Source organism: Corvus kubaryi, unplaced genomic scaffold (genome assembly GCF_017639235.1).
Source record: "Corvus kubaryi isolate FWS band 111438036 unplaced genomic scaffold, C.kubaryi_AGA036_p1.0 37382, whole genome shotgun sequence".
In the NCBI taxonomy this organism is placed as follows: Eukaryota; Metazoa; Chordata; class Aves; order Passeriformes; family Corvidae; genus Corvus; species Corvus kubaryi.
Window position 1 is genome coordinate 3,907,965 of NW_024581124.1, and position 23,107 is coordinate 3,931,071.

The window sequence follows — 23,107 nt, forward strand, 5'->3', positions numbered from 1 at the left end:
AAGGTTCCTGGCTGTGTTAGAGGGAAGATTTGCAGTGCTGGCTGTGGGATCAAGGACTGCATTAGTATCGACCTCGGGTGTGGCGAGATTTCCTAACTCAGCACAAGGCTGTGCTCGACTCTAAACCTCACAGAGCATGGGCAGCCATAGCCCCTGCCTCGCAGGAGTGTTTGGGGTCTTGATTCATCAGTGTCTCCTCAACACCCCCATTTCCTGGAGGGGAAGGATGCTCCAGCTGTGGGACCCGCAGTCCTGGCTGCTGATTGTGCATCAGGCACCAACATCTGAAAACCAGCGTTGTGCTGAGCAGGATCCCAGCTCCAGTCTCAGGGAGGGAGGGAGGGAGATGATTGAGGAAGGCTGGGGGAATAAAGCTCCCCTATCCCCTTGTCCTTCTGCTGCAGCTCTGCCCTGGCACAGCAGAAAGGCCTCATGCTGGGCTCTGGGCAGAAAGAGCAGGTGATGGTTGTAAAGTCTCATGTTGCTTGCAGGAATGAGTTATCCCAGGAAAAATGCAGGTTCTCTCCTCCTGTGGGCTCCTGAAGCTTTGACATGCTCCGTCTGCGAGTGAGAGAGCCAAAGGGAACGTGGAATCAGCACCGTCTTCCCCCTGGAGTTCTTCTTCAGGCTTCACTTGGTGTCATAATGATCCAATCAATCCCAGGAGGCTCTAAATAATTATTAATTAAGGCAATGATTGGGTGATTTGGCCATCATTGCAGCTGTCTTTCACAGGGAGAGAGAAAAGCCTGTTCCTTTCTTATTTTTCCCTAAAGCCTGACTCTGATGGCACGCGGCTGCTCTGCAGAACACAATGTAATAGCAGGGTGAGTCACAGCCAAGGATTTGTATTCAATATCGGTTCGGATTACATTAGCTTTGCCTAATGCCTGAGCAATAAAGTGCCTCTTCATTGTATGGCTGCAATTTATTTCGGCTCCTGGGTTGGTACAGAGCAAACATCCATCATGCAGCAACACGTATGCCCTGCGACAGGAGCGGCCTGGGGGATGCCGGCTCTGCCTCTCCTCCTGCTGCCGGCAGGAGCTCTCATTGTCATGGAATCCTGGAATGGTTTGGGTTGGAAGGGACTTTAGAGGCCATCTTGTCCCACCCCCTGCCATGGACAGGGGCACCTGCTACTAGAGCACACTGCTCCAAGGCCTGTCCAACCTGGCCTTGGACACTTCTAGGGATGGGGAACCATCCATTTGTTCAGCCATAAAGCCTGCCCAGCTGTCACACAGGAGCCCAGCTGAGCATGGTGGCCTGTTCCCCCAGCGAGCTGTTGGACTGGTATTGGGTGCTTCACTCCTGGAGCAGATCCCTGAATCCCCCATAACAATCCACAGGTCCTGGAGCAGCATTCCAGCCCCCTGTCATGCTCCAGGCTGCAGCTGCTGCCTCTCAGCTCTGAGCAAGGGCTCTGGCTGGGATTTGGATCCACCCAAGACCCTGGGTGGACCCGGCAGGTCCCCGAGCTGGTGGCGTTCTGGTCACATCCCTGCTGTTCTCCTCCCTCTGCCGGCCTCTCCTCGGTGCCTTTCCCACTCGTGCCGTTCCCCCGTGTGCGAGCGCCTTGTCAGAGGAAGAGAGAGATGCAGGAAAGCAGCACAGGCTGCGAGAGCACAGCCCGGGCTCTGTTCTGTGCCGGCTGCAGCTGCTTGGCAAAGGCTCCCTGTGCTGGGCTCTGGCAGCTCAGCACCGCCGGCACAGCCCAGAGCAAGGGCGAGGGGACAGCCAGGATTGCTTTTTTTAGTTTGCAGAGGTCTGGGAAAACGGAGCGTTTTCCTTGGCTGCCCTAACGGGATCCAGCGATGATTCACGTGGGCAGCGGTGAGTAAGAGTCTCATCTTTATTTACTCCATGGTTTCGTGCCGGCGCTGTGGAAGACCTCGGAGGAGGAGGGGCAGGTCCACAAGGAGCCTCTGCGAGCACTTCCAGCCTGGCTCTGGTGGGAGGATGGCTGAGCATCGATGATTTATGAACTCTCCCGTGCAGGGCAGAGGTCCCTTTTTGCCTCGCACTGGGCTAGTTGAAGGAGGGAACCGGCCCTTTGAGCGATGCTCAAAGAAGCTGCCAGAGATTTCCTCATTGCCGAGGAAACGCCCCCGCATCTCCTCCTGCCGTGTGGCGGTGGGTGTCGCGTAGTCCCTTCCTGTTTGTCACCCAGCCAGGAGGAAGGAGCGGGGCCGTGTCTGCACTCACCCGCAAGGAGCAATCCATGAGTATTCCCAGCGAGCTCGCTGCGGTGTCCCCAGGGGGGATGGACAGGTCAAAAAGCCACCACCAAGCAGGGACCCGGTGCTGCGCCATTCACCTGGTGGTGGCACAAAGTCCCAGCAATGTGGGAATGAAGGAAGTGGCTCCGGGGCTGTGCTGGGATTGAGGAATGTCCCTGGGATGGGGTTTTTAAGGCTGGGTGATGCCATCACCATTAATTAGCCCGTGCAGCGCTGACCGCGGTGCCCGCACTGTCCCCGGCGCTGGACGCTGCCGGTGTCAGCGCTCCGGGAGCAGAGCTGCCGTGTTCCCGCACTGCACGGAGCTGGAACGCCGCTGCCGCTGGCTGGAGCCATCGCTAGAGGTGACATCTGACTGCTGAGAGCCCGTGACTGCCAGCAGGGCTGGGCCAGTGCCAGCTCCGGGCGCCACAGCCACCGCGGGCACATGCCCGGCCTGGGATGGGGCTGCTCCGGTGCCTGTGCAGTGCCATCCACCTGCAGGGCACCACCAGCACCCTCAGCTTTCCCACCTGCATTTCCCAGGAACCAACAGCTCTCCCATGGCCTCTTTGGGACCGTTTGCTGCTGGATAACCCAGGAGCAGCACCATGGGGCTGGGTCCTCGCTTGTGGTCTGGTGGCCAAGCCAGAGCCCCGGAGGGTGCATTGTCACCCTCTTCTTTCCTCAGAGGGTGGCTTGGCCACCCCTCGCCCTCCAGGGTGTGCCAGTGGCTGTGGCAGCAGCTGCAGGAGGGCCACAAGGACTGAGCAGGGCAGGGAATTCCCTCAGTGCTTCCCAGGCTGCCGGGATGGGAACGGGGATCCCTGAGTCCTGATCTTCCCACAAACCCAGCACTGCTCCCACTAAGGAGCTTAAGCCATGGGGCTGATGCTAAACCTCTTAGTGCTGGCAGCAGCACCCAGGAGCCGATGGCTCCATGCTGAGGGTGATTCTCTGGGATTAAGAAACAGTTCCCTTCCCACAAAGTTTGGGTAAAAAGCCTGTTTTCTGGGACTGCTGGCGAGACGGTGTCCCACGGGAGCGGGCGGATCTGGGTTCCTTGGTAAATCTACTGCCATCCAAGAAGAAAACACATTTTAATCAAATCCAAGGCAATGCTGCGATCTAGACACAGGAAATATAGGCCATGCTCACAAACTGGGAGGCTGCGTCCCAGAAAACATCAAATGTGAAAATCATTTAGAGGCTGGAGGAGTAAAAGCAGCTCCACAGGCATTCTTAGGGCTCTGGCATCCTCCAAGGCTGGAGCCAGCGGCCCCAGAACAACCCTGGTGAGGTTTAGGGAGTTGCCATGGTCCTGGCACAGTCCTGATGCACCTGTGGGACCGAGGGGAATATTCCATGCAGGGCTGGGAAACGTGGTTCATTAAAGAGGGGTTTGGCAAACAGGAGAGGGTGAATAAAAGAGGAGGAAAATTCTCTGAGGACTGAAAAAACACCACTGAAAGGCAAGGAGGAAGGGAGGTCCCTGGGGTTTAGCCGAAGAAGGATCCAGAGGTGCCTTGAATCCACTGTGCAAGAATGTTCCTGGGATACAGCAGGCTCTGAAAGGGCCTTTTAATCCAACAGGGAAAGCACATGAGAGCCAACAACTGGAAGCCAGAGCCAGACACACTTAAATTAGAACAAAAGACACATTTCTAATAGTGAGGTAATTAACCACTGGAACGAATTATCAAGGGGAAGTGGTGTTTTCTCAGCCTCTTGAAGTTTTCAAATTAAGTTGGGATGGTTTTTTCCGAGAAAAATCTTCACTTGAGCAAAAACAACTGGAGGAACTTACTGCCTGTGCTCGAAAGTCAGCCCAGACCCTGCAGAACACTCTGGCCACAAAACCAGCTTTTTATAAAACTGGTGGAATTTTTAAGTAATTGCCCTGGAATGGGAAGAAGAGACATTTCCCATCATATTCCTATTCCCAGTGAAGCCAGGACCGCTGGCCCTGCCACAGGCCGTGCTTTTACACCTGTCACCCTCGAGGCAATTCCTTTGCCCTTTGGTAATTATTGTCCGAACAAAATTTGGAATTTGGAGAATGGCCTGGATGCTGTCCCAGGGACCTGCTCTGGGTCATGGTGCAGGTGCAAAACCACGCTGGAAGCAGAGCCCTGTCTGAGCTGGGGCTCTCCTTGCAGGACGCTGTAAATACACAGATATCTATATTTATATTTATCTATTTACATTTCTATGGCACACTGACAAGCCTCCAGCAGTGGCACCGCTGCTGTGGCCATGCCTGAGGCGAGGGTGTCCCTGTGTGTTTGGCGTCAGACAGTTTGGCCCTTCCCGTGAGCCGGGGCTGAGCTGGGAAGTCAATCACAGCAGCTCCGTAGAGCTCTGGTCCTGTAATTACTCCGTGATTAAATAAAAACGTAATTCCTTCAACACCTCCGCACTCCTGCTTTATTGCAGGAGAGCCCACACAAGGAATTAATGTTTAAATAATGGCTTTCCTCCCCAGGAGCAGGCTCTGAGATAGGCAGGAATATGTTAATGCTCTGTCCCGCAGATGGAAGGAGCAGCACCTTGCTGGGGGCCGCAGAGGCGACAGTGCAGCATCCACTGGGATTTTCCCACTCATCTCTATCTCCATGTCTTCTGGGCACAGCCCAGGGGTCCCTCTGGATTCAGCCCCCCAAATCCCCACCCCAGCTGGCACGAGGAGCCTTTCCCGCAATGCCAGGGCTTGGAAGCTGCCTGGTAATTCCTGCAATTCAGATGGAAGTTTGATGCCTGGAGGAGTGCAGAGAATTCCAGCCTCTGGCTGCGCTGATTCCTAAGCTGTCCATCTTTTCCTATCGGCAGATGCCAGCTGGGACGTCAGTGCCTGGTGAAGAATTGTCTCTCTCTGCAAAGGGCGACGCAGTTTCAACCTCTTTATTAAACCAAGCACAATCCTGTGCACCAGCAGAGATGAAGAAAAGCTCCTGATAAGTGGGACTGGCCATTCCCCGAGTTCCCAGTCTCCTTGGTTACAGTACGCCACACAAGTGCTTTTCTCGGAGAGCAGGCTGTGAGCAGGGAGTCTGAATCCCAGATTTTGAGAGGTTCCCCATCTCCCTGCCTCACACCTGGTGCTGGGAGGATGCTCAGCACACGACGGGGTGGGGAACGGGCTCCTGCTGGTTTTGCTGAGAGTCAGAGCAGATCCAATGGACTCTGTGCAATCCCAGATCCCAAAGCCTGGACGAGCTGCTGCCAGCTATTAACAAGGCTGAATGGGGGATGTGCTGCCTGTTGGAACTGGTGTGAGGATATGGGGAGCAGTAGGGGGCTCAGAGAGCCTCAGCCCTCACCCAGCTCCTCCAGGGAAGCCCAGGAGGGTGCTGGTCCCATATCCAGTGACAGGAGGATGCTGGTCCCATATCCAGTGACAGGAGGATGCTGGTTCCACATCCAGTGACAGGAGGATGCTGGTCCCATATCCAGTGACAGGAGGATGCCGGTCCCATATCCAGTGACAGGAAAGTGCCGGTCCCATATCCAGTGACAGGAGGATGCTGGTTCCATATCCAGTGACAGGAGGATGCTGGTCCCATATCCAGTGACAGGAGGGTGCCAGTCCCACATCCCGTGACAAAAAGGTGCTGGTCCCAGCTCTAGAGCACAGGCAGGAGTGGCTTCAACACAAGTTTGCCACTCTGACCCTGCACCAATGCTGTGCCCACGGTGCCACGTGCTGCAATGCCACCTCGGTGGTGTCACCCAGGGCACGGCAGTCCCAAGGGGTTGCTGTCACCACAGCCAACCTGTGGCAGCCATTAGTAACGTGATCCCCTGGCTGGTCAGAACCTCCTGTAGCTATGGTAATGGACTACCATAATTCACAATTATAATGTCAGATTTAAACCCAGGGCTTGTGCAAAAGGATAAAAATATCTCTTTGCTCGTGGGATCTCGGTATTATTTGCTTTGCTATATTGGAAGCTAAATGCTCTCACGAACATCAAGTGATTGTGCTGAGATTAAACACTTTTCTTCTGTTTATGCACGTTTCACCCTTTTATAGTTTTATTAAAACGCTGGCTGCACTCTCAATTAAGTGAATCATTTCTGCAGTTGTAAGCACATTTCATAGGAATAAATAATTTAATCTGCAGGGTGTTTTGGGCTCAAAACCACAACACTAAGATATTGGGGGGTGCAGAGGTGAGACGGGGGAGCAGGCAGTGCCATTTCACAGTGCTCCAGCTGGGGTCAGGGATGTGAGCACAAAACCCTCCAGGTGTGCCCTGGGTGTGCCCCCTCACACATCTGGTTTGCACCTCCAGCCCATCCCACCACCCACGGGGAAAAAGGGGGCTCACATTCCCCTTCCTACACCCCATTAGTCCTGCGTTGTCCTCGGCCACCCATCACAGCCATGCCACTGACATCTTTCATCTGAGGAGCCCAAAGCCCCCTGCAAATATTAAAGAATTAATCACCCAAACTGCACAGCTTGCGCTCCGCCAAGCTCGCAGTCGTCGTTTCTGCGAATTTCGCATGGAAAAATCTGTCTGTTTTCTGCCATTTCTTAACCTCCAAATGTTGCTTTCTTGGCACTTTCCAGAAAGCACATGTTCACGTTTCCAGCACAGAGTCTTGTTTCCCTGGATCCCTGCCCACGTTCCCCGTGCTCGGCTGAGCTGCCACGTCCTGGTGCTGGTCCTAGTGCTGGTCCTGGTGCCTGCCCAGGGCACCCCAGCACCAAACCCTGTTCCCCCTCCCTGGCACCTCTCCTGGGTGTGTTTGTACAGCACCAGGCAGACAAAATCCCTGTGAAATCCCACCCACCACTGCTGGGAAACTCTGGCAAAGCAGGATGGCTTTATCCTTCAGGATGGCAGCTGACAAAGGCGGTGCTGTTGGAGAGTAATTAAAATGGACAGGTACCAAACCTTTGTCTTAAAACCCCCGAGACCTTGAGCTATTTCTGACACATTAGCAAAAAGTGGCAGCAGCGTGACAAGCTCAGGGTCACAGCCAGCTCCGAGGGGCCCTTTTCCCAAGGCACAGCCATGGTGCCCTGGCTGCTCCAGCCAGCAGATGAAAACATGAATATTCCTTAGGAAAAGCATTTTCAGCAGCACCAGTTCGCCCCAGTTTTGGATTTTTGCTGTAGGTGATGCCTGGGTGGGTTGGAGTCAGTGCCAGCCCGGAGGTCTGCAACAGGAATGCAAATCAGCCTCAGATCTGGGATTTGCTTCTGCTGGGTGGGTTTTATTCCCTTTAAAACCCTCCCTCTGCTCCAGGTGCCCCAGTGCCAGCAAGGGGCTCTGGAAGGGTTCCTGCAGCAGGAGCTCTCTTCCCGGCTGATTTGCAATGTGCCGCACAAGCACAAAGACCTTGCACTGTAATTAAGCTCTGGCTGTTCTTTCAGGACTTAGATTCAGAGAAATTAATCACTCAGAAAGAGCAGCTTGACTGGGAGTTGAGGGAAAAACAACCCTTTCCCCCCAAAGCCACGGCCAGTGTGTGGAGGTTTATGCCCAGCAGTGGCTGCTCCCTCTTCATCACATGGGTGAGCAAATGAGGACCCATCCTGCCTTCAGTCCTCTCATAAATTATTTAGCACAATCCAAATTACTGGGAATGTTCACTGTCTGTCCAGCAAAATCTAATTTGTATAAAGCTCATTTGGCAGCGATTTTCCTTAATGGCCAGGGTGGCCTTCTGTGGGTGTGTTGTAAAAGTGATCTCTTGGGCACAGGTGGGAAAGGCCTGCGTGGGCTTGCACTCCAAAATAACAACCAAAAATTAATTATAGCCATTATAACAGCTCAAAAGTACATTTAGTGAAAGTGGAAAATAGAATGAGGATAATTATAGTGGTTTTTCCCTACTGTATCAGTCATTTGATGACTTAGCAAGCTCCTCTATAAATATAGAACACATCAATAAAATACATCATACAGGATACAGAACACAGAATATATAACATCTTACATAATATACAGTAGACAATGTAATTGTAAGGTGTATCAATAGATAATATGTATCTAACATCTATTTATATCTAATAATTTCTTTATAATGAATATGCAAAATATATATTAGCTGTATATGATACATAATATATTTAATATATAAAATACACAATATATTTAATGTATATATTATATATTTAATATAGAAGATACATTATATATATATATTATATAATGCATATAATACATTTTCTGGACGTTTTGAGTTGAGAGAGACCAGGAGCCATCCAGGGACACGTGGGGGTCTGGAGCAGAGCCAGTCCTGTCCCTACTGCTCCTGGGCAGATTCCAGCCTGGGGAGGTCACTGAACAGCCCCACCACATCCCCCTTTGCCATCTGGATCTCAGCTTTTCCAGGCCCCCGGAGCAGCAGGATCAGCGTCAGCCTAAACTGAGCCCAGCAGAGCCTCAGCCCAGACACCCCACTCCTTCCTCTGACTCCTTGTCCCACCTTCAGGGATTTTTCCCCCTCAGAGAGAGTGAGGTGCTGGCACGTGTGTGTGTGTGGGGTGGATGACATTCCCAGATGATCCGGGATGCTCTGGGCTCCGCCAGGATCGCCGGGAGCCTCGCTGGAGCGCAGTACGCGCCTGTCAGTGGTGCGGCAGGAGGGTGTGGGCTGGCTGGCACTGAGGCAGGAATCCCAGCGGGACTTCAATAAGGATAAAGCTCAGCCTGATAAAACCAAGCCCCAGCCTGACAGATGGCCCTGAGCGAGGGGGAAAGGCGGGAGCTGGGCAGGGAGCACATCCTGCCTTCCTCCCTACTGTTCCCACTCCAGCATCAGCAATGAGGGACACCCTGGGAAGGGCTAAGATCCTGATTTTGGTGGGGACAGGGGACTTGGGGTCACCCTCAGTGGTCCTGCACAGCACAGAGACACAATTCCCGCTCTCCATCCGCACAGGGATGAGGAGGGTGCCCAAGGCTGCACTGCTTTGGCAAACCCAGTCCATTTTAATTTTCCATCCATCCCTGCCGTGCCACGCCATGCCAAGGACTTGGCTCATCTCTTCACGGACCCTTTTCCCCATTCCAAACCCATTTGGAAGTCCCTGTGCTGGGGATGGGCTTGGCCAGTGCCGGAGCTGCTGGAGCACGAGCCCAGCCTCAAGAGCAAGCAGTGAGCAGGGGGCAGGGGGAGGCTGCCACGCCTGCTGAACCACCGGAAGGAAGAATAATTTCAATTCTATCTCCCTTTTGGAAGGGACACATTTAATGGCAGAGAGGCTCCATGCATGGCAGCAATCGGGAATTAACTCCCTTCATCCAAGTGCCGTGAAATTGAATCCTGTCAGCGTGAGCAGGAGCTGAACATGGTGCAGGAGAGGTGGGGCTTCCACATCCCCATCCTGCTGCCAGAGCCACCAACCCATCAGGACAACCCTGGCTGCTCTACCAGGTGAGGATGTGCAGCTCTGGGTGGTTCCCATCCCTCTGAGCAGAGCTAGGAGTCAAAGCCAAGCATTCACAGATACAGGCGTTGGGAAGACCAGCTTATTTGTTGGAAAAGAGGCTCATGGACGTGGCTAATCACTTGGAAGTGCAGTAAATGGAGTTCCCTGATTGCTCTGAGAGCATTGGAGGAGGCCACAGAGCACCTCAGGCACATGGTAGGATTCTCGGGGTGGTGTGGTGCAGGACTAGGAGTTGGATTGATGATCCCTGTGAGTCCCTTGCAACTCAGGAATTCTATGATCTCCCTGATGCTCAGCACAGCAAAGGTGCCATGATTCAGGGGGGTGATGGGGAGACCAGGGGGGTCTCCAGCCCTGGTACCCACCTCAGAAGGGACTGGGAATTGCACCCAAGCCTGCCCAGCTCACGCTCAGTGCTGCTGGATTCTCCCTGAGAGATGGATGTGACGAGCCAAAGGCAGCTCTGCCAGCAGGAAAGCAGCCGGTCCCAGCACCGGGAGTGCTGCAGGATAGCTCTGGACACTCAATCCTGAGTGATGGGCATCATGCAGAGAAGGAGCTCTTACAGAGATCACTCCTCTGAGGAGGGCTTTCCACAGGCACAGCCAGTGGAAGAAAAGAGCACGCTTTAATTGCGCTAATTAGAGACTTGGCAGTCTCGTTGCTTGATGCTTTTTGCATTTGCTGCGGAGACATTTCCCTTTGCCAGGGTCTGCCCTTCCCGGAGAGGGAGGGATGGCTGCTGTGGGGTGCTGGGGTCCAGGGGCATTACCCTCACATTCCTGCTGATCCCAGCTCTGAGATGCACTTGGGTGAAGGATCCTGGCTGACAGGATCCCTTCTCCAGGGGTGACGTGGAGCCTCCACACTTCCCATCCCTGCCAGCAGCACAGGGCAAAGCTCTTGTGCTGGAAGCAGGAGAATGTACTAAAACACAGGGGCAAAGGGAATAACTCCTGTCCTCCCACTCCAGGCTATAAATGGCCATGGTCCTGCTCCTGGCTGGCTCAGCCATCGTTTTTGTGTCTCCTGAGCATTCTGGGGGGAGTGAGGAACAGGAGCTTTCTCTCCTGTGCCGTGCACACGCCGTATTTTCCGCTGGCCAGCACTGATGGATGGCTCGGTCTCACCATCCGTGAGCTTTGCTCTCTGGCTGCTCCAAGGGCAAACAATTCTCTGGACTCAGCCTGAAACGCTCCAGGCCAAGCATCGTTTTGTCCTGGTTTGTCATTAAAGGATGTGCACAGCCATTCCAAGTGACAGAGCAATTTCCTTTGTGTCCTGCAAAGCAAAAGGAAAAGAAAGAAGTCAGCGTATTACACACAAATCTGCTTTTCTCCTGCAAGTTGAAATAGGAACAGCTTAATTTCCAGCAAAGCCAACGCTGTAGTAATTCCAAATCAAAGGCTTCGTGTCAAAGGAATCATTTTGCTACAGCCACAAATAATGAGCAATTTATGTCACGTTTGGAGATTAGATTAAAAACGAGCTGCAAAGAGACACCTCAGCTGGTGGTGGTTGTAGGTCTGACTTCAGAAGCCAAAGGTGGGGCAGCACTGGACTCCTGGCCCTGGGTGTCCCTCCTCCAGGTGCCACTGGTGTCCCTCCCCTCAGGTGCCAGCAGTTGGCTCTGGGCAGGCTGGGCTCCCAAGGGCTGCTGCCTCTGCCATGGAGCCAGGCTGGGAGAGCTGGGGGCGTTCACCTGGACAAGAGAAGGCTCCAGGGAGAGCTCCGAGCCCCTTCCAGGGCCTAAAGGGGCTCCAGGAGAGCTGGAGAGGGACTGGGGACAAGGGATGGAGGGACAGGACAAAGGGAAATGGCTTCCCACTGCCAGAGGGCAGGGATGGATGGGATTTGGGAAGGAATTGTTCCCTGGGAGGGTGGGCAGGCCCTGGCACAGGGTGCCCAGAGAAGCTGTGGCTGCCCCTGGATCCCTGGCAGTGTCCAAGGCCAGGTTGGACATTGGGGCTTGGAGCAGCCTGGGACAGTGGAAGGTGTCCCTGCCCATGGCAGAGGAAGGAACTGGATGATTTTTAAGGTCCCTTCCCACCCAAACCCTTCTGTGATTCCCTCCTTCTATGAAATCCCTCTGGGGAGAAATACTTGCTGCAAAGAGAAAAGCACTTGCTTTTCTCTCCCAGAAACAGCAGAATCATTAAAAAAAGACCAATTTTAAACTAATTAGAGGCAATTTCTTCATTTGCTGCCTTCTTGCATGAGGCACACGTCGTGAAAGGGACACGTGGGAGCACAGGGAATGTCACCCTGAGCAGAGCTGCCTCCTGCCAGGCTGCTGGCCCTGCAGGGACCGAGGAATCGCCAGGAACTGCTGACAGGCGGCCGAGCAAAGTGCTGATGTGAGGCCTCATCCCCAGGCTCCTCATCCATTGCTGACAAGGAAAATGCTGCTTGCTGCAAGGCCTTCGCTTTAAATTAGAAGTGAAGGTGAAGAATCCAACAGGCAAAACAAAATGCTGAACAGTGCCCAACTGGCTTTTCAAGCTGCCATTGCCCCCTGGCTGTCCCGGGGGGTCCAGGGAGGTTGTGCAAATTGGTGCAAATTTGCCAGCCAAGCAAATGACTTGGAAATTGCTGATGGAAGAGGACAGATTTGTGCACAGATCCTTTTGCCCCAAACCTCTGATCAAGGATTAAGTTTGGATCTCTTCTAGGAGAGAAGGGTGAGGCTGAGAAAAGAGCTTTTTGTGCATGTGGAAGGACGGGCTGGGCTCTGCACTGCACCGCTCCCATGGACCTGCTCCCACCGTGGGGAACGGAATAACGAGAAGGGACCTGCGTGTCAAAGAAGCAAATATTTTATTGTGTAAAAACCAAGCAGGCATTAAATAGAGCCTCCCACTGCCCCCCACACCACGTGCCTGGCATGCCACTGGGATGTGCCCAGATATCCCCCACAGGCTGGAGCCATGGAAGCACAGACAGATCCATCTTCAAATACCTGTGGAACTATAAATGGTTCCGAGCTCTGCTGTTGCTGGGTGCCACACTGAGACCCAAGAGCCTCCTCAAAGATGGTTTTTGAGCAGTGCAATGTTGGATGAGACACCCGGGCTGCAGCTCTGGGTTACAAAGGAGGGGTTTGGTGTTCCTCCAGCTCCTCCCAGCGTGGCCTTTCCCTGGCCATGACATGTCCTCAGCATCTGTGGCAGCCGCTGGGTTTTAATTAAAGCACCAACTCCCACGTCAAAAAACTGCAGGAGAACAGGAAAGTCCTCATCCCCGCGGCTGGCCCTGAGCAAAGCTGCGGCGCTGGGAAATGGGGCAGGAGCACAAGGAAACCGTGTCCAAGACCAAAAAAGTTTGTAGAACCATCCCATGACTTTCGTGGAGCCACCTGCAGTCTCTGCTCACGTGAGGTGGTTCTGCCAGGAGCAGGGAAGCCGTGTGCCCAACGCGGCTCCTCGTCGGGGCCAGCTGCTGCGCTTGATCGAAAGGAATCCTGCAGAAAGTGGGACGTTGCATTATGCAGATTTGCTTCCTGGAAAGAAATGTTTTACTAACACACGCTCCCTTCGTGTGTTGGCTTAGTCAATCTGGTCACAGCTTGACATCCAATAAGTTACTCTAAAGGCAGTGGTTTTACAAAATGTTTTTCTAATCTATTTTAAACACTTAATTACAGTTCTGGCGCATTCATTAGGGACTCTGCTTTCAAACCTGGATTGCAGCAATAAATCCTAATTTTCCAAGTGTCAGTTGCAATCCAGACATGGCAGCCAAGTGGGTGTCGGGGGCTGTTGATGACTGGGGGAAGGATGTCTGGGCCAGGCAGGAGCCCTGTTCTCCAGAGAGGGAACTCCCAGCATCCAGCCCGAGCTGATTTCTAATCACCAAAAGAAACTTGGGCCCCTGAGGAGAGAGCGCTCGAGGGCCTTGGGGGGATGTGTCTGCTGGGTGCTAGGGTGGGAGCTGAGGGATGCTGTTTTGGGAAACCCCAGTGAATTCTGAGCTGGTGCTGTGGACGGCTCTGCTGGGGCTGTCCCTGGCAACAGAAGCGTCCCCATTGCAGCCCTGAAGGTGCAAAGGCAAGCGGGGGCCAGTCCCAGTGCCACACACCCTGAGGCACACCCTGGCAGCCCTGGGATGCTCTGACATGCCAGGAGGAGCACAGGGACTCCAGCTGCCCTGAGGTACCCCGTCCCCACACACTCCCCAGCATCAGCACAGGCACCAAGGGACCGTGGATCAGAGCCAGCATCCCAAACGCACCCCCACAGCTCTGAGCTCAGTGGCTCAGCACAGTTACCTCAGTCTTTGCCCAGGTACTTCTTCATGATGCTGCTGACATCGTCCTCCTTCCCCTCAGCCTCGGCACGGCGGCTCATCCCGCTGCCCTGGCTGCTGCCTCTGCTGCTGGAGCCCTCCCCGTCCCCTCTCGGGGGCTGCGGCCGGCGCTTGATGCTGTCGGCACTCCGGGAGGAGAGGTGGGAGCCAGAGGATGAGGAGGTGTCCGAGAGGTCTCCGGGCTCTTCCCGGCTGCTCTTGGCCGTGCCCTTGGTCTCGGAGGACTCCAGAGTGCCCGCTATGGCCTCATCCTCGAAGCGCACGGTGAGGGGCCGGTGGCCGTCCCTTCTGTCCCTGCGGGGTCTGGCCAGGCTGCTGGTGGAGCGGGACTTGCGGATGGCCGGCAGGAAATCGTCAAAGTCAACCTTGGTTCTCCTCTCATAGTTGAGGGTGGGTATTCGCCAGCTGAAGGGGTCACTCGCCTTCCCCTCACCCAGCCCATCGCTGGACAGGGAGCTCAGAAATCCCTCAGGCTCCTTCCCCAGCTCCACGTCCTCCAGCGACGGCTCCAGGCAGCTCCTCCAGGAGCTCAGCCGTGACACACCCAGCACCTCCACCCCGGCAGCCGGGGAGCTCGGCCGGCGGCCGGAGCCGTCGAGGGCCGGCAGGAGGGAGTCGTAGGAGCCGAATTTCGATGCCCTCTTCAGCGCTGGGGAACGCGAGGGCTCGGCTGGCTCCGAGGCCATGCTCCGCAGGCTAGAGGAGCGTGCGAGGCTGGCACCTGCTCCCTCCCCTTCCCCTGCCTGACCCCCCTCCAGCCTCCCCAGGGGCTCCTCGGCCGCTGGGACCGCCCGGCAGCGCCGCAGGGCCGCGGCACCGGTGGTGCGGTAAATGGGGAGCGGAGAGGTGTCCGCCCCCAGCGTGGGCAGCCCCGGCTCCCGCTCCGCTGCCCGCTGCCGCCGCAGCTCCTCCACGTACTCGGAGAGGGCAGCCGAGCTGGGCACCGGCCCCGATGCCACTGAGAGCCTCCTTCTGCTGGGCACCGGCGGAGACACCGCGCTGGAGAACCTCCCGTCCGCAGCCGGGGAGCTGCCCCGCCGCAGCAGCGATGGGGACGTCTCTCCTGTCCTATCCGTGGGCTTCTTTGGGCTCTCCAGCTCCTCTTCTTCTGCCAGAGGTTTTCCATAGTCCCGTCTTCTGGCCCCCAGCAGGGGACTCGCCGTCCTCCCCGGATCTGCAGCCTCGCCAGGCCTGGAAGAGCTCCGGGAGGACAGCGGCCGACTCGGAGCGGGCTCCTTGGTGTCTCTGCTCACCCTGAACGACAGAAATTGGTGTTAGTTTAGACTGGGGGATTCCCAGTGACTGGGATGTCATTCAGCACGTGAAAAGCCAGCATTGGCATGGGAGTCTCGGGATAAACTCACTGCTGCATCCAGCAGTTGGGCAACGCCCAAGGATTTTATCTTAGCCCAGGTCAGCCAGGCCGGGTAATTCCTGGTGTAGAGCGTGTGGTGTTGGCTTCAGCTCTGCCAAGCCAACACTTACCTCCAAATATCCTTTTTCTTGACAGATTACAGCAATATGTAGGATTTATTTTATTTCTGTCAAAGCCAAAGATTATTCACTAAAATTTTATGAAACCAGCTCGCAGCGCACCCCCGACGCATCTCACTGTTATTGCTGGGCATGTTTCACCCAGGCTGCTGCTCTAACAGTTCTGAACTGCAGGAGCCCTGCAACACCTGGGCAGCAGCTGCACAGCGAGGGGGGACGGCCAGACAGGACCACACCTGGGACAAGGGCTGGTGCAGGAACCACGTGGGATCCACCTCTGCTCAGCCCTGAGGATCCACACCAGAACCCCCAACCACGCAGGCTGTCCCTGTCCTCGTGCAGCTGATGCACAGAGATGGGGGGGACTGCAGCCACCGGTGGGCTTGGGGTCACTGGTGCCACTAAGCCCCTGATGGGACACTTTATGGCCCCCTCCAAGCACCTACATTTGCTTGCTGGCAGTGTCCCCACTCCCATCACTGTCCCTCAGCCGAGGGAACCCACGACTGGCCTGACTGGGAATTCTGCTGGGATGTGAATTTGGGAAAGAAAGGAGGAGGGAAAAAGAGGGAACAGGGCAGAGCAAAGCAGCAGAACGCAAACAACAAACCCATCTCTGGGAGGGAGCAGCACTCAAGTTGTGCATGGCTGTAATGAAGCTTCCTGCCCTGGGAATGCTGTTGTTGCCATGGGAATGGGGTGGGAGCAGATAATCCAGGCACGCCGCCGGACGCTCGGACCAGGCTCTGCCGACCCGTGAAATAATTTACATGCTGAGATGGGCTGCAGACAAACTCCAGAGCTGGGAAATGCATGATTGCAGAAGGGAAGGGGCAGTGGAGCAGCTCCACCTTCCTGGCACAGCCCAGGGAACAGAGGTGCCCACCTGTCCGGGCACCCACCTCCTTTCCCTGCTCATTAAACCAGCCTAAATCATTTGATTATTCAATATAAAAAGGAATTAACCAGAGATTTCATCTCCCTGAATCACTGCACCCTTCAGGGCCATCCCGTGCTGACGCTGCCGAAGCACCACGGCTGATTAATAGTTTGAGACATTTCAATAATGCTGGAGTTTAGGATCCTAAATTGCATCTTACTTAAAATGGCTGGTGTAATCCTTCGGTGAGGTTTTGTACAGAAATTGCTCCATTCACTCTGCACGTTTCCAAATAATAATGTTGTAACCCGCGTGCTGCATGAATGGCTTTCATAAATTCAACGCCAGCATCAGTGTTTTTATTTGGGTTTAAAGGCTGAGATAAAAGTGAGTGGAGAGGTGAGAATCACTAATGGGCTGTGAACAAGGACTGAACGTGCCGTATTTATTGTCCTGTTCAGCCTGGCGGACAGGTACTGCTTTTATGAAAATCTTTGGAGTCTGAAATGGAGTGAAAGCTGTGAAGCTGGGATTGTTCCAGCTTCCGTGGCTGGCAAGGGCCACACAGCCCCGGAGTCCAAGCAAGGATCTCACTCTCCATGCCCCTGTTTCCATCCAAAGGCTAAGACTGCCCCATCCATCCTTGTCTCTCCCAACCGTTCCATTTTCTGCACCCATTAAACTGCCAGAGGGCAGGGTTACGTGGGATATTGGGAAGAAATTCTTCCCTGGGAGGGTGGTGAGGCCCTGTCACAGGTTGCCCCATCCCTGGAAGTGTCCAAGGCCAGGTTGGATGAGTCTTGGAGCAACCCGGGCTAGTGGAAGGTGTCCCTGCCCATGGCAGAGGATGGAACTGGATGGTTTTGAAGGTTCCTTCCCATCCCAACCATTCCATGATTTGTTTCTTTAACTGTACTCTTATGGCTACCAAAATCCCCCTCCAAAATCATGGCTAGTCTTCCTCATCCTCATCCTCATCCTCCTCACAAGGCAGGACACAAGAGCAAGATGGTCGCACCCCATCCTGTGGCATCCTCTGCTCATCCATAAATCCCTGGCAAATGGTACCAGCAAGAATTCCCAGGGCTTGGAATGACCCCAGGAAGTCGCAGGCAGCCCCAAAGGAAGGTGATGCCTCAGGAGGAAGGACCATGAGCCCCTCCAGCCCTGAGCTCCTCCATCATCTTCAGGGAAGATGATTTTCCCAGCAAAAAGCAAAAGATGCCGAGCCCAGGAGGCGCCTGGAAGCCAACGGAGCTCTGCAATCTGCCATTCACACCAAACCAAATGACATACAACAATAATTAGTGAAGATTACATAGCAATTAGCATGATTACAATTATACCAGTTGAAATCATTTATACAATAAAATCCACGCATGCTTTGCAACACATGACCAGGGCCGAAAGTGTGGCTGGGATGCTTTTCCTGGGAGCTCATAAATAAAGCCAAGACAGCTCCATTTCAGGGAGGGAAGGGACACCGGCCTCATTTCTGTCAGAAGAGGATTTTCTTGTCACACCGTCATCTACTCAACAGCTCCCAGTTTCCCCATGTAATGATTTGCTTTTGACACAATCATGGTTAAAAATAAACGTGTTGGATCCCCAGCAGCCTTGGGACCAGGGCTCCTGGTTTTGTGAAGCCAAGTGGGAGGGGAATTGCTGCCAGGGTGATCCTGGGGTGATGCCACAGCTGTGGGATGCAGGATGGAAAAGGCAGATCCTGGGTTGTGGATCCACTCCCTGACTGCACCTCTGGATAATCCCCCATCACAGCACGACCTTAACCTGCCTGGAAAGGGGCAGAATAAATACATAAACTTTTAAATTGGCTTCTTAATAAAAAAAAAAATCGTATTTATTCCAACTCTGTGCTGTGTCATATTTACGGAGGCTTAGCTCTGCTGGCCAGCGTTCTGTACAGCCATTTAAATAGCAGAGAATTAAAGGAAACGTTAATCAAAGCTCTCCCTCCTGTAAGCACACGGGAGATAAGAGCTCCCCACTCTCCTCTGGCTCTTGGCAGCTGTTTGTTCAGCAAACACCCCAGATGTGGTGCTGAGCAGCCAACACGAGCAAGACTCGTTTTTCATTACTGGGTGCTTCTGTAAGACAAAGGAATCTTAATAAGGAAGAGCTCGTTTCCCTGATCTCATTTTTATTACCTCCAGTCTCGTCTCCTGTTTGTTTGCATTTCATCTCCTCCTCGCTCTATTTCCATCTTAGATGAGCTGCAGCCAAACACAGCTCCCACACCAGCATTTGCAGTTTGCCCCTTCACAAGCCCCAGGATGGAGGGTGATGGTCACACTGTGGCCAGGGCTCGGGACAATTTGCTTTTCACAACAGCCACAGGCAGCCCAGAAAACCCCAGAATCCCAGAATTGCTGAGGTTGGGAAACACCTCCAAGAGCATCGAGTCCAAGCTGTGACCAATCCCCACCTTGTCCCCAGCCCAGAGCACTGAGTGCCACATCCAGGCATCCCTTGGACACCTGCAGGGATGGGGACTCCAAACCTCCCTGGGCAGCCCCTTCCCATGCCTGAGCACCCTTTCCATGAGGAAATTCCTCCTGGTGTCCAACCTGAAAGCCTGCATGTCTTTTACTCTGAGTCTGAGGAGTTTCGGCTCAGGAATAAGGTATTAGCCACAATGCCTGTCTTTCTGTCACCCATTAACGATCAGAGTTGGGTCATTTGGACCAAAACCTCCTCAGCAGCACTTAGGAAGGGCCTTATTTATTGTGCAGGGTCCCAGTGAGCTCAGCCAACTGCTCTCAGGGCTCCCACTCATCACTGGTCCGTGGAAGATGTCCCTGCCCATGGCAGGGAGTTGGAATGAAGATGATCTTTAAGGTTCCTTCCCACCCAAAGCATTCCAGGGTTCTGTGATCTCCCCACAGGTCTTTGCCCTACCTGACTGTTCTTAGACTCTGCCTTGTACCTCCACGAACTGCTCCAGCTCACCCAAGGCATTTCCTGCTCTTCAGAACATCAGTTCTGACAACAGCAGTTCTCCTGTACAAGGCAGGTGGGGGGCAGAGCTTGCCAGAATGGGAGCAGGGAGATTAATACCAGTGTCTGCAGTGCAACTGTGCTCCTGACAAATTCCATCGCCTTGGAGCATCTACCTACACACCTGAACACAAGCAGGGAGCAGCTGGGAGCTGCAGTGAGCTGTGCCCAGCCTCAGCCTGGCACCTGCCCTGGTTATGGGGAGAAAAACAGGAAAAATAGCGATGCAAAAATAGCGATGGGTGTCCTGAGAGACCAATCCCCGGGAAAGCAGCAGGGTGGGGAGGCCCCAAGTCACAGGGGCTGCAAGCAGGGGCACTGCCAGCCCTGCCCACCCTGAGTTTGGGTTGTTGGCACCTTTTCCACCTTGCCTACAGAGGGATGATTCTCTCTGGAGCCCACTCTGCTCCCTGCCCCAGGACTCAAAGCTCCATCCCTGCTCCATCTCTGCCCTCACAAGCCTCCAAGGGGATCTGACACACTCCTCCATCCCCACCACCTCCCTCCACGATGCAGCCCCACACCCTGATTTACAATGCTTTTCCAAACTCAACCCACGTGATTGTTTCACACATGAAACACAAAGAACCAATTTCTCTGTGACCTGGAAATGGGGTTTTTCTCTGGATTGGGGGGTGGGCACCAATTCAGGCTGGGCACCTGGGCACCCACAGAGCCAAACAGAGACATTTGGGCTGTGCAAGTGCTCAGGCCCCTCTCCAGCTCTCTCCCAGCCTGTCAGCATCACTATCAAAAATTAACATATTTGATATTAGAATGGTAGAAATGAATCCCTCTTCCTCAGCAGCAAGCATATGGCATACAAATCCTCAAATAGGCTGCATTGCCTCTTTAAATTATCTCCAGAGAATACATCAAGGGATATTTTCCTGCTTGAAGCATGTTTTTGATGTAGTGACTTTCATCTGGTGTTTCACTGATCCTGGCGTGGCAGTGGCTGCCTTCCTTGATTTGATGCTTTGACCTTAAACACCACAGGTCCTGCTGAGCTCCATCCTGCATATCCCGAGGGAGCCCAGAGGAAGCCCCCACATCTCAGCACCCCCCAACACACCCAGGATGGGCTGGGGGTGCCTTACCTCAGGCTCTGGGTGCTGCGGCTGCCGACGGACGGTGCTGAGATGCTCCCGGCCACGCTGGCACTCGCCAGGGACGTCCAGCCTGCGGAGGAACTCGGCCAGGACTTGACGCTCTCCGCAGGCTCCAGGCTGAGCACAGAGCCAACACTGGAGCAGGCATCCCTGAGGGGACAGGAGAGACCTGTCAGCTCTGCAGGTGCAGGCAGGAGGGGTGCTGGGTCACTGTGATGGTGACACAGGGCACAGAGCGGGGCGTCCTCACACTTCCACCGCAGCAGCTCCAGCTGGTGAGCTCTGCTCGGGCTGGTTTGTGGCACCAGATAAAAAGAAATCTTTCCAGGCAGCCTGGTCCTTGTGCCATTGCTGCTGCCATTCATTAGTTCCTCAAGCTTTTGCAAGTGCCCTGCAGCCCTTGGGCAGGAAAACCCTGCACTGCCTGCCAGGCCTGGGGCTGGAGCTGCAGTGACAGAGCTGCTGTGACCCTGGGCACCCCACTGGGCCCTGTGCACTCCTGGGCTCCCCCAGAGCCAGAGCTACCCCAGCCCACCCTCCAGGAGCCCCCAGACCAGGTGCAGCGGATGAAATCCTTTAGGATCTCAGTTTTCCTTCAAAGCCACAGATCAGCTTCATCTCTCAAAGCACAGTCCAGAGAATTGGGAGCATCCCTCGGGATAAGAGCCGGAGCTCCCAGGGAATGGGAGCAGGTCGATGGGCATGGGGCACACAACGCCAGCACATCTGGAAGCCAATGTGAGCCCTGCCCGTGCAGTTGCAGCAGCCACTGGACCCCTCAGAGCAGCAGCTGGTGGTCCATGAGCTGTGCCAGAGGCAGGCACAGGCTCTGGCAGCAGCATCCCCCGGGATCACTCACGTGTCTCTCCTGGAGCACAGCGACTCCCGCGCCGTCTGCACGCTGCAAGGACCACAGGAGAGGGTCAGCGATGGCTCATGGGCACCCCAAAACCACTCCGAGGTGCAAAACTTCCCAGACCGACTGCAGCAGAGCCGCTGTGGCTGGAGCAGGGGCTGGGCTGAGCCGGGGAACACTCCCAAAACAGCCGGAGCTGCAGCGCTGGGGCAGGGAGCAGGGCTGGAGACCTGCAAGGGTCAGCCCCGGCTGCAGACGGGACCCCAGGGCAAAAGGAGGGAGCAGAACACCCCGGCACAGGGCTGCTCCTGCCAGCAGCAGCTGCCGTTCCTGCTGGGAAGCACTTCTCACCTCCACCGGTGCACCAGCTGCATTGGAAATCATCCTTTTTTTGGGAAGCAGGGAGTGTCTGAGCTCATGGTTTGTATCTCACCCTTCTTCCCTCGTTTAATCACCACACAGAGCAAATGCTGACAAGCACACCTCAGCTTTTTTTCTATTTTTTTTTAAGCTCATTTATCTCTTTTGTCTCCATTTGTCCATTTGATGCCCCTTTAGCTGCGTGGCAGAGGGGAAAACTGAAGGGCTTTAGGAATAACACCTGAAAAACGCACTGGAATTTTTCCCTCATTTTTTTCCCTAGTAAAACCCTCTACCCAAATCACCCCTGGCTCCTCCAGCTCCTGGGGATGATCAAAGCAGGATTTTCTCGATGAACCCAGCGCTGGGGCACCAACATGCTGCTGCCAGGCACCTGCTGTACAAATGGGGCTATTCCCACCCTTTTGGCTCGCTTTAAACTGGGCCACACAGGATGATTTCAAGGGTGCCACTTTTTCATGAAACCTTCCATTAACACGAAGTTTTTTGCTCACAGACACAGCATGTGTGAGCATGAGGACATAAAACTACAGCCACCCTGGCATTGCCCAGCGCTGCCTCTTCCCCACCAGAGAGCAGCTGAGTCCCCCACAACCCCTCCAGCTCCCCCCAGGCCCCGTTTCTCACCTGTCGGCATCGCTGTCGTCGCTGTCACGCAGCCCCTCCAGGGCCACCTGCAGGTCTGCGATGCGGCGGATGGAGGTGCCCAGGTCAGCCTGCAGCACCTGCCTCACCTCTGCCAGCTCTGCCAGCTGCTGCTCCTGCACAGGGGACACCAGGTGAGGGCCTGCACCTGACGTGGCACCTGAACTGCGAGTGGGGTGACTGCTAAACCACCCCCTCCTCACCCCAGTGCTCCCAGTGACTGTCAGGGCTGGTTACCTGCAGCACGCCCTGCGGCACCTGTGAATGTAACCTGCAGCTTCCAGCACCTTCCAGTGCTTAAAGGGGCTCCAGGAGAGCTGGAGAGGGATTTTGGATAAGGGCATGAAGTCACAGGACACAGGGAATGGCTGCCCACTGCCAGAGGACAGGAATAGATGGGATATTGGGAAGAAATTCTTCCCTGTGAGGGTGGGGAGGCCCTGGCATGTGTCCAAGGCCAGGTTGGATGGGGCTTGGAGCAACCTGGGATAGTGGAAGGTGTCCCTGTCATGGCAGGGAGTGGGACAGGATGAGCTCTGAGGTCCCTGCAACCCAAACCGTCCCAGGATTTACAACCTGACACAACCCCCAGGGCTCCACGGGCCCAGCATCGCCCACCTTGCACACCAAGGACACCAACTTGGCCCTGCACCCCTGCTCATCACCCTCCAAGTCCTTCCTGCTGCTCCTCCAAGGAACCCTTCCTGCTGCTCCTAAGCCATCCCAGGGCAGAGAGGAGGGAGCAGCAGATCCCCAGTGATTGAAGCTGCCAGCTGTGAAATC

At 54.7% G+C, this 23,107-nt stretch overlaps 1 protein-coding gene and 1 long non-coding RNA gene across 2 annotated transcripts in view; one reads left to right on the forward strand and one right to left on the reverse strand.

Annotated features, from left to right (window-relative positions):
• The first annotated feature begins 1,581 nt into the window (after positions 1–1,581).
• Positions 1,582–6,284, forward strand: LOC121667951. The gene is made up of 2 exons (XR_006017204.1): positions 1,582–1,836; positions 5,052–6,284. It is a non-coding gene; the product is annotated as an uncharacterized LOC121667951 (long non-coding RNA).
• A 6,149-nt stretch (positions 6,285–12,433) lies between these two features.
• Positions 12,434–23,107, reverse strand: part of MYO18B (myosin XVIIIB) — a 53,979-nt gene continuing 43,305 nt past the window's right edge. The window contains 5 exon segments of the mRNA XM_042034686.1: positions 12,434–13,132; positions 13,901–15,192; positions 20,431–20,592; positions 21,302–21,343; positions 22,307–22,440. Of these exon segments, the coding sequence (XP_041890620.1) occupies positions 13,902–15,192; positions 20,431–20,592; positions 21,302–21,343; positions 22,307–22,440 (1,629 nt within the window). The 3' untranslated portion in view covers positions 12,434–13,132; position 13,901.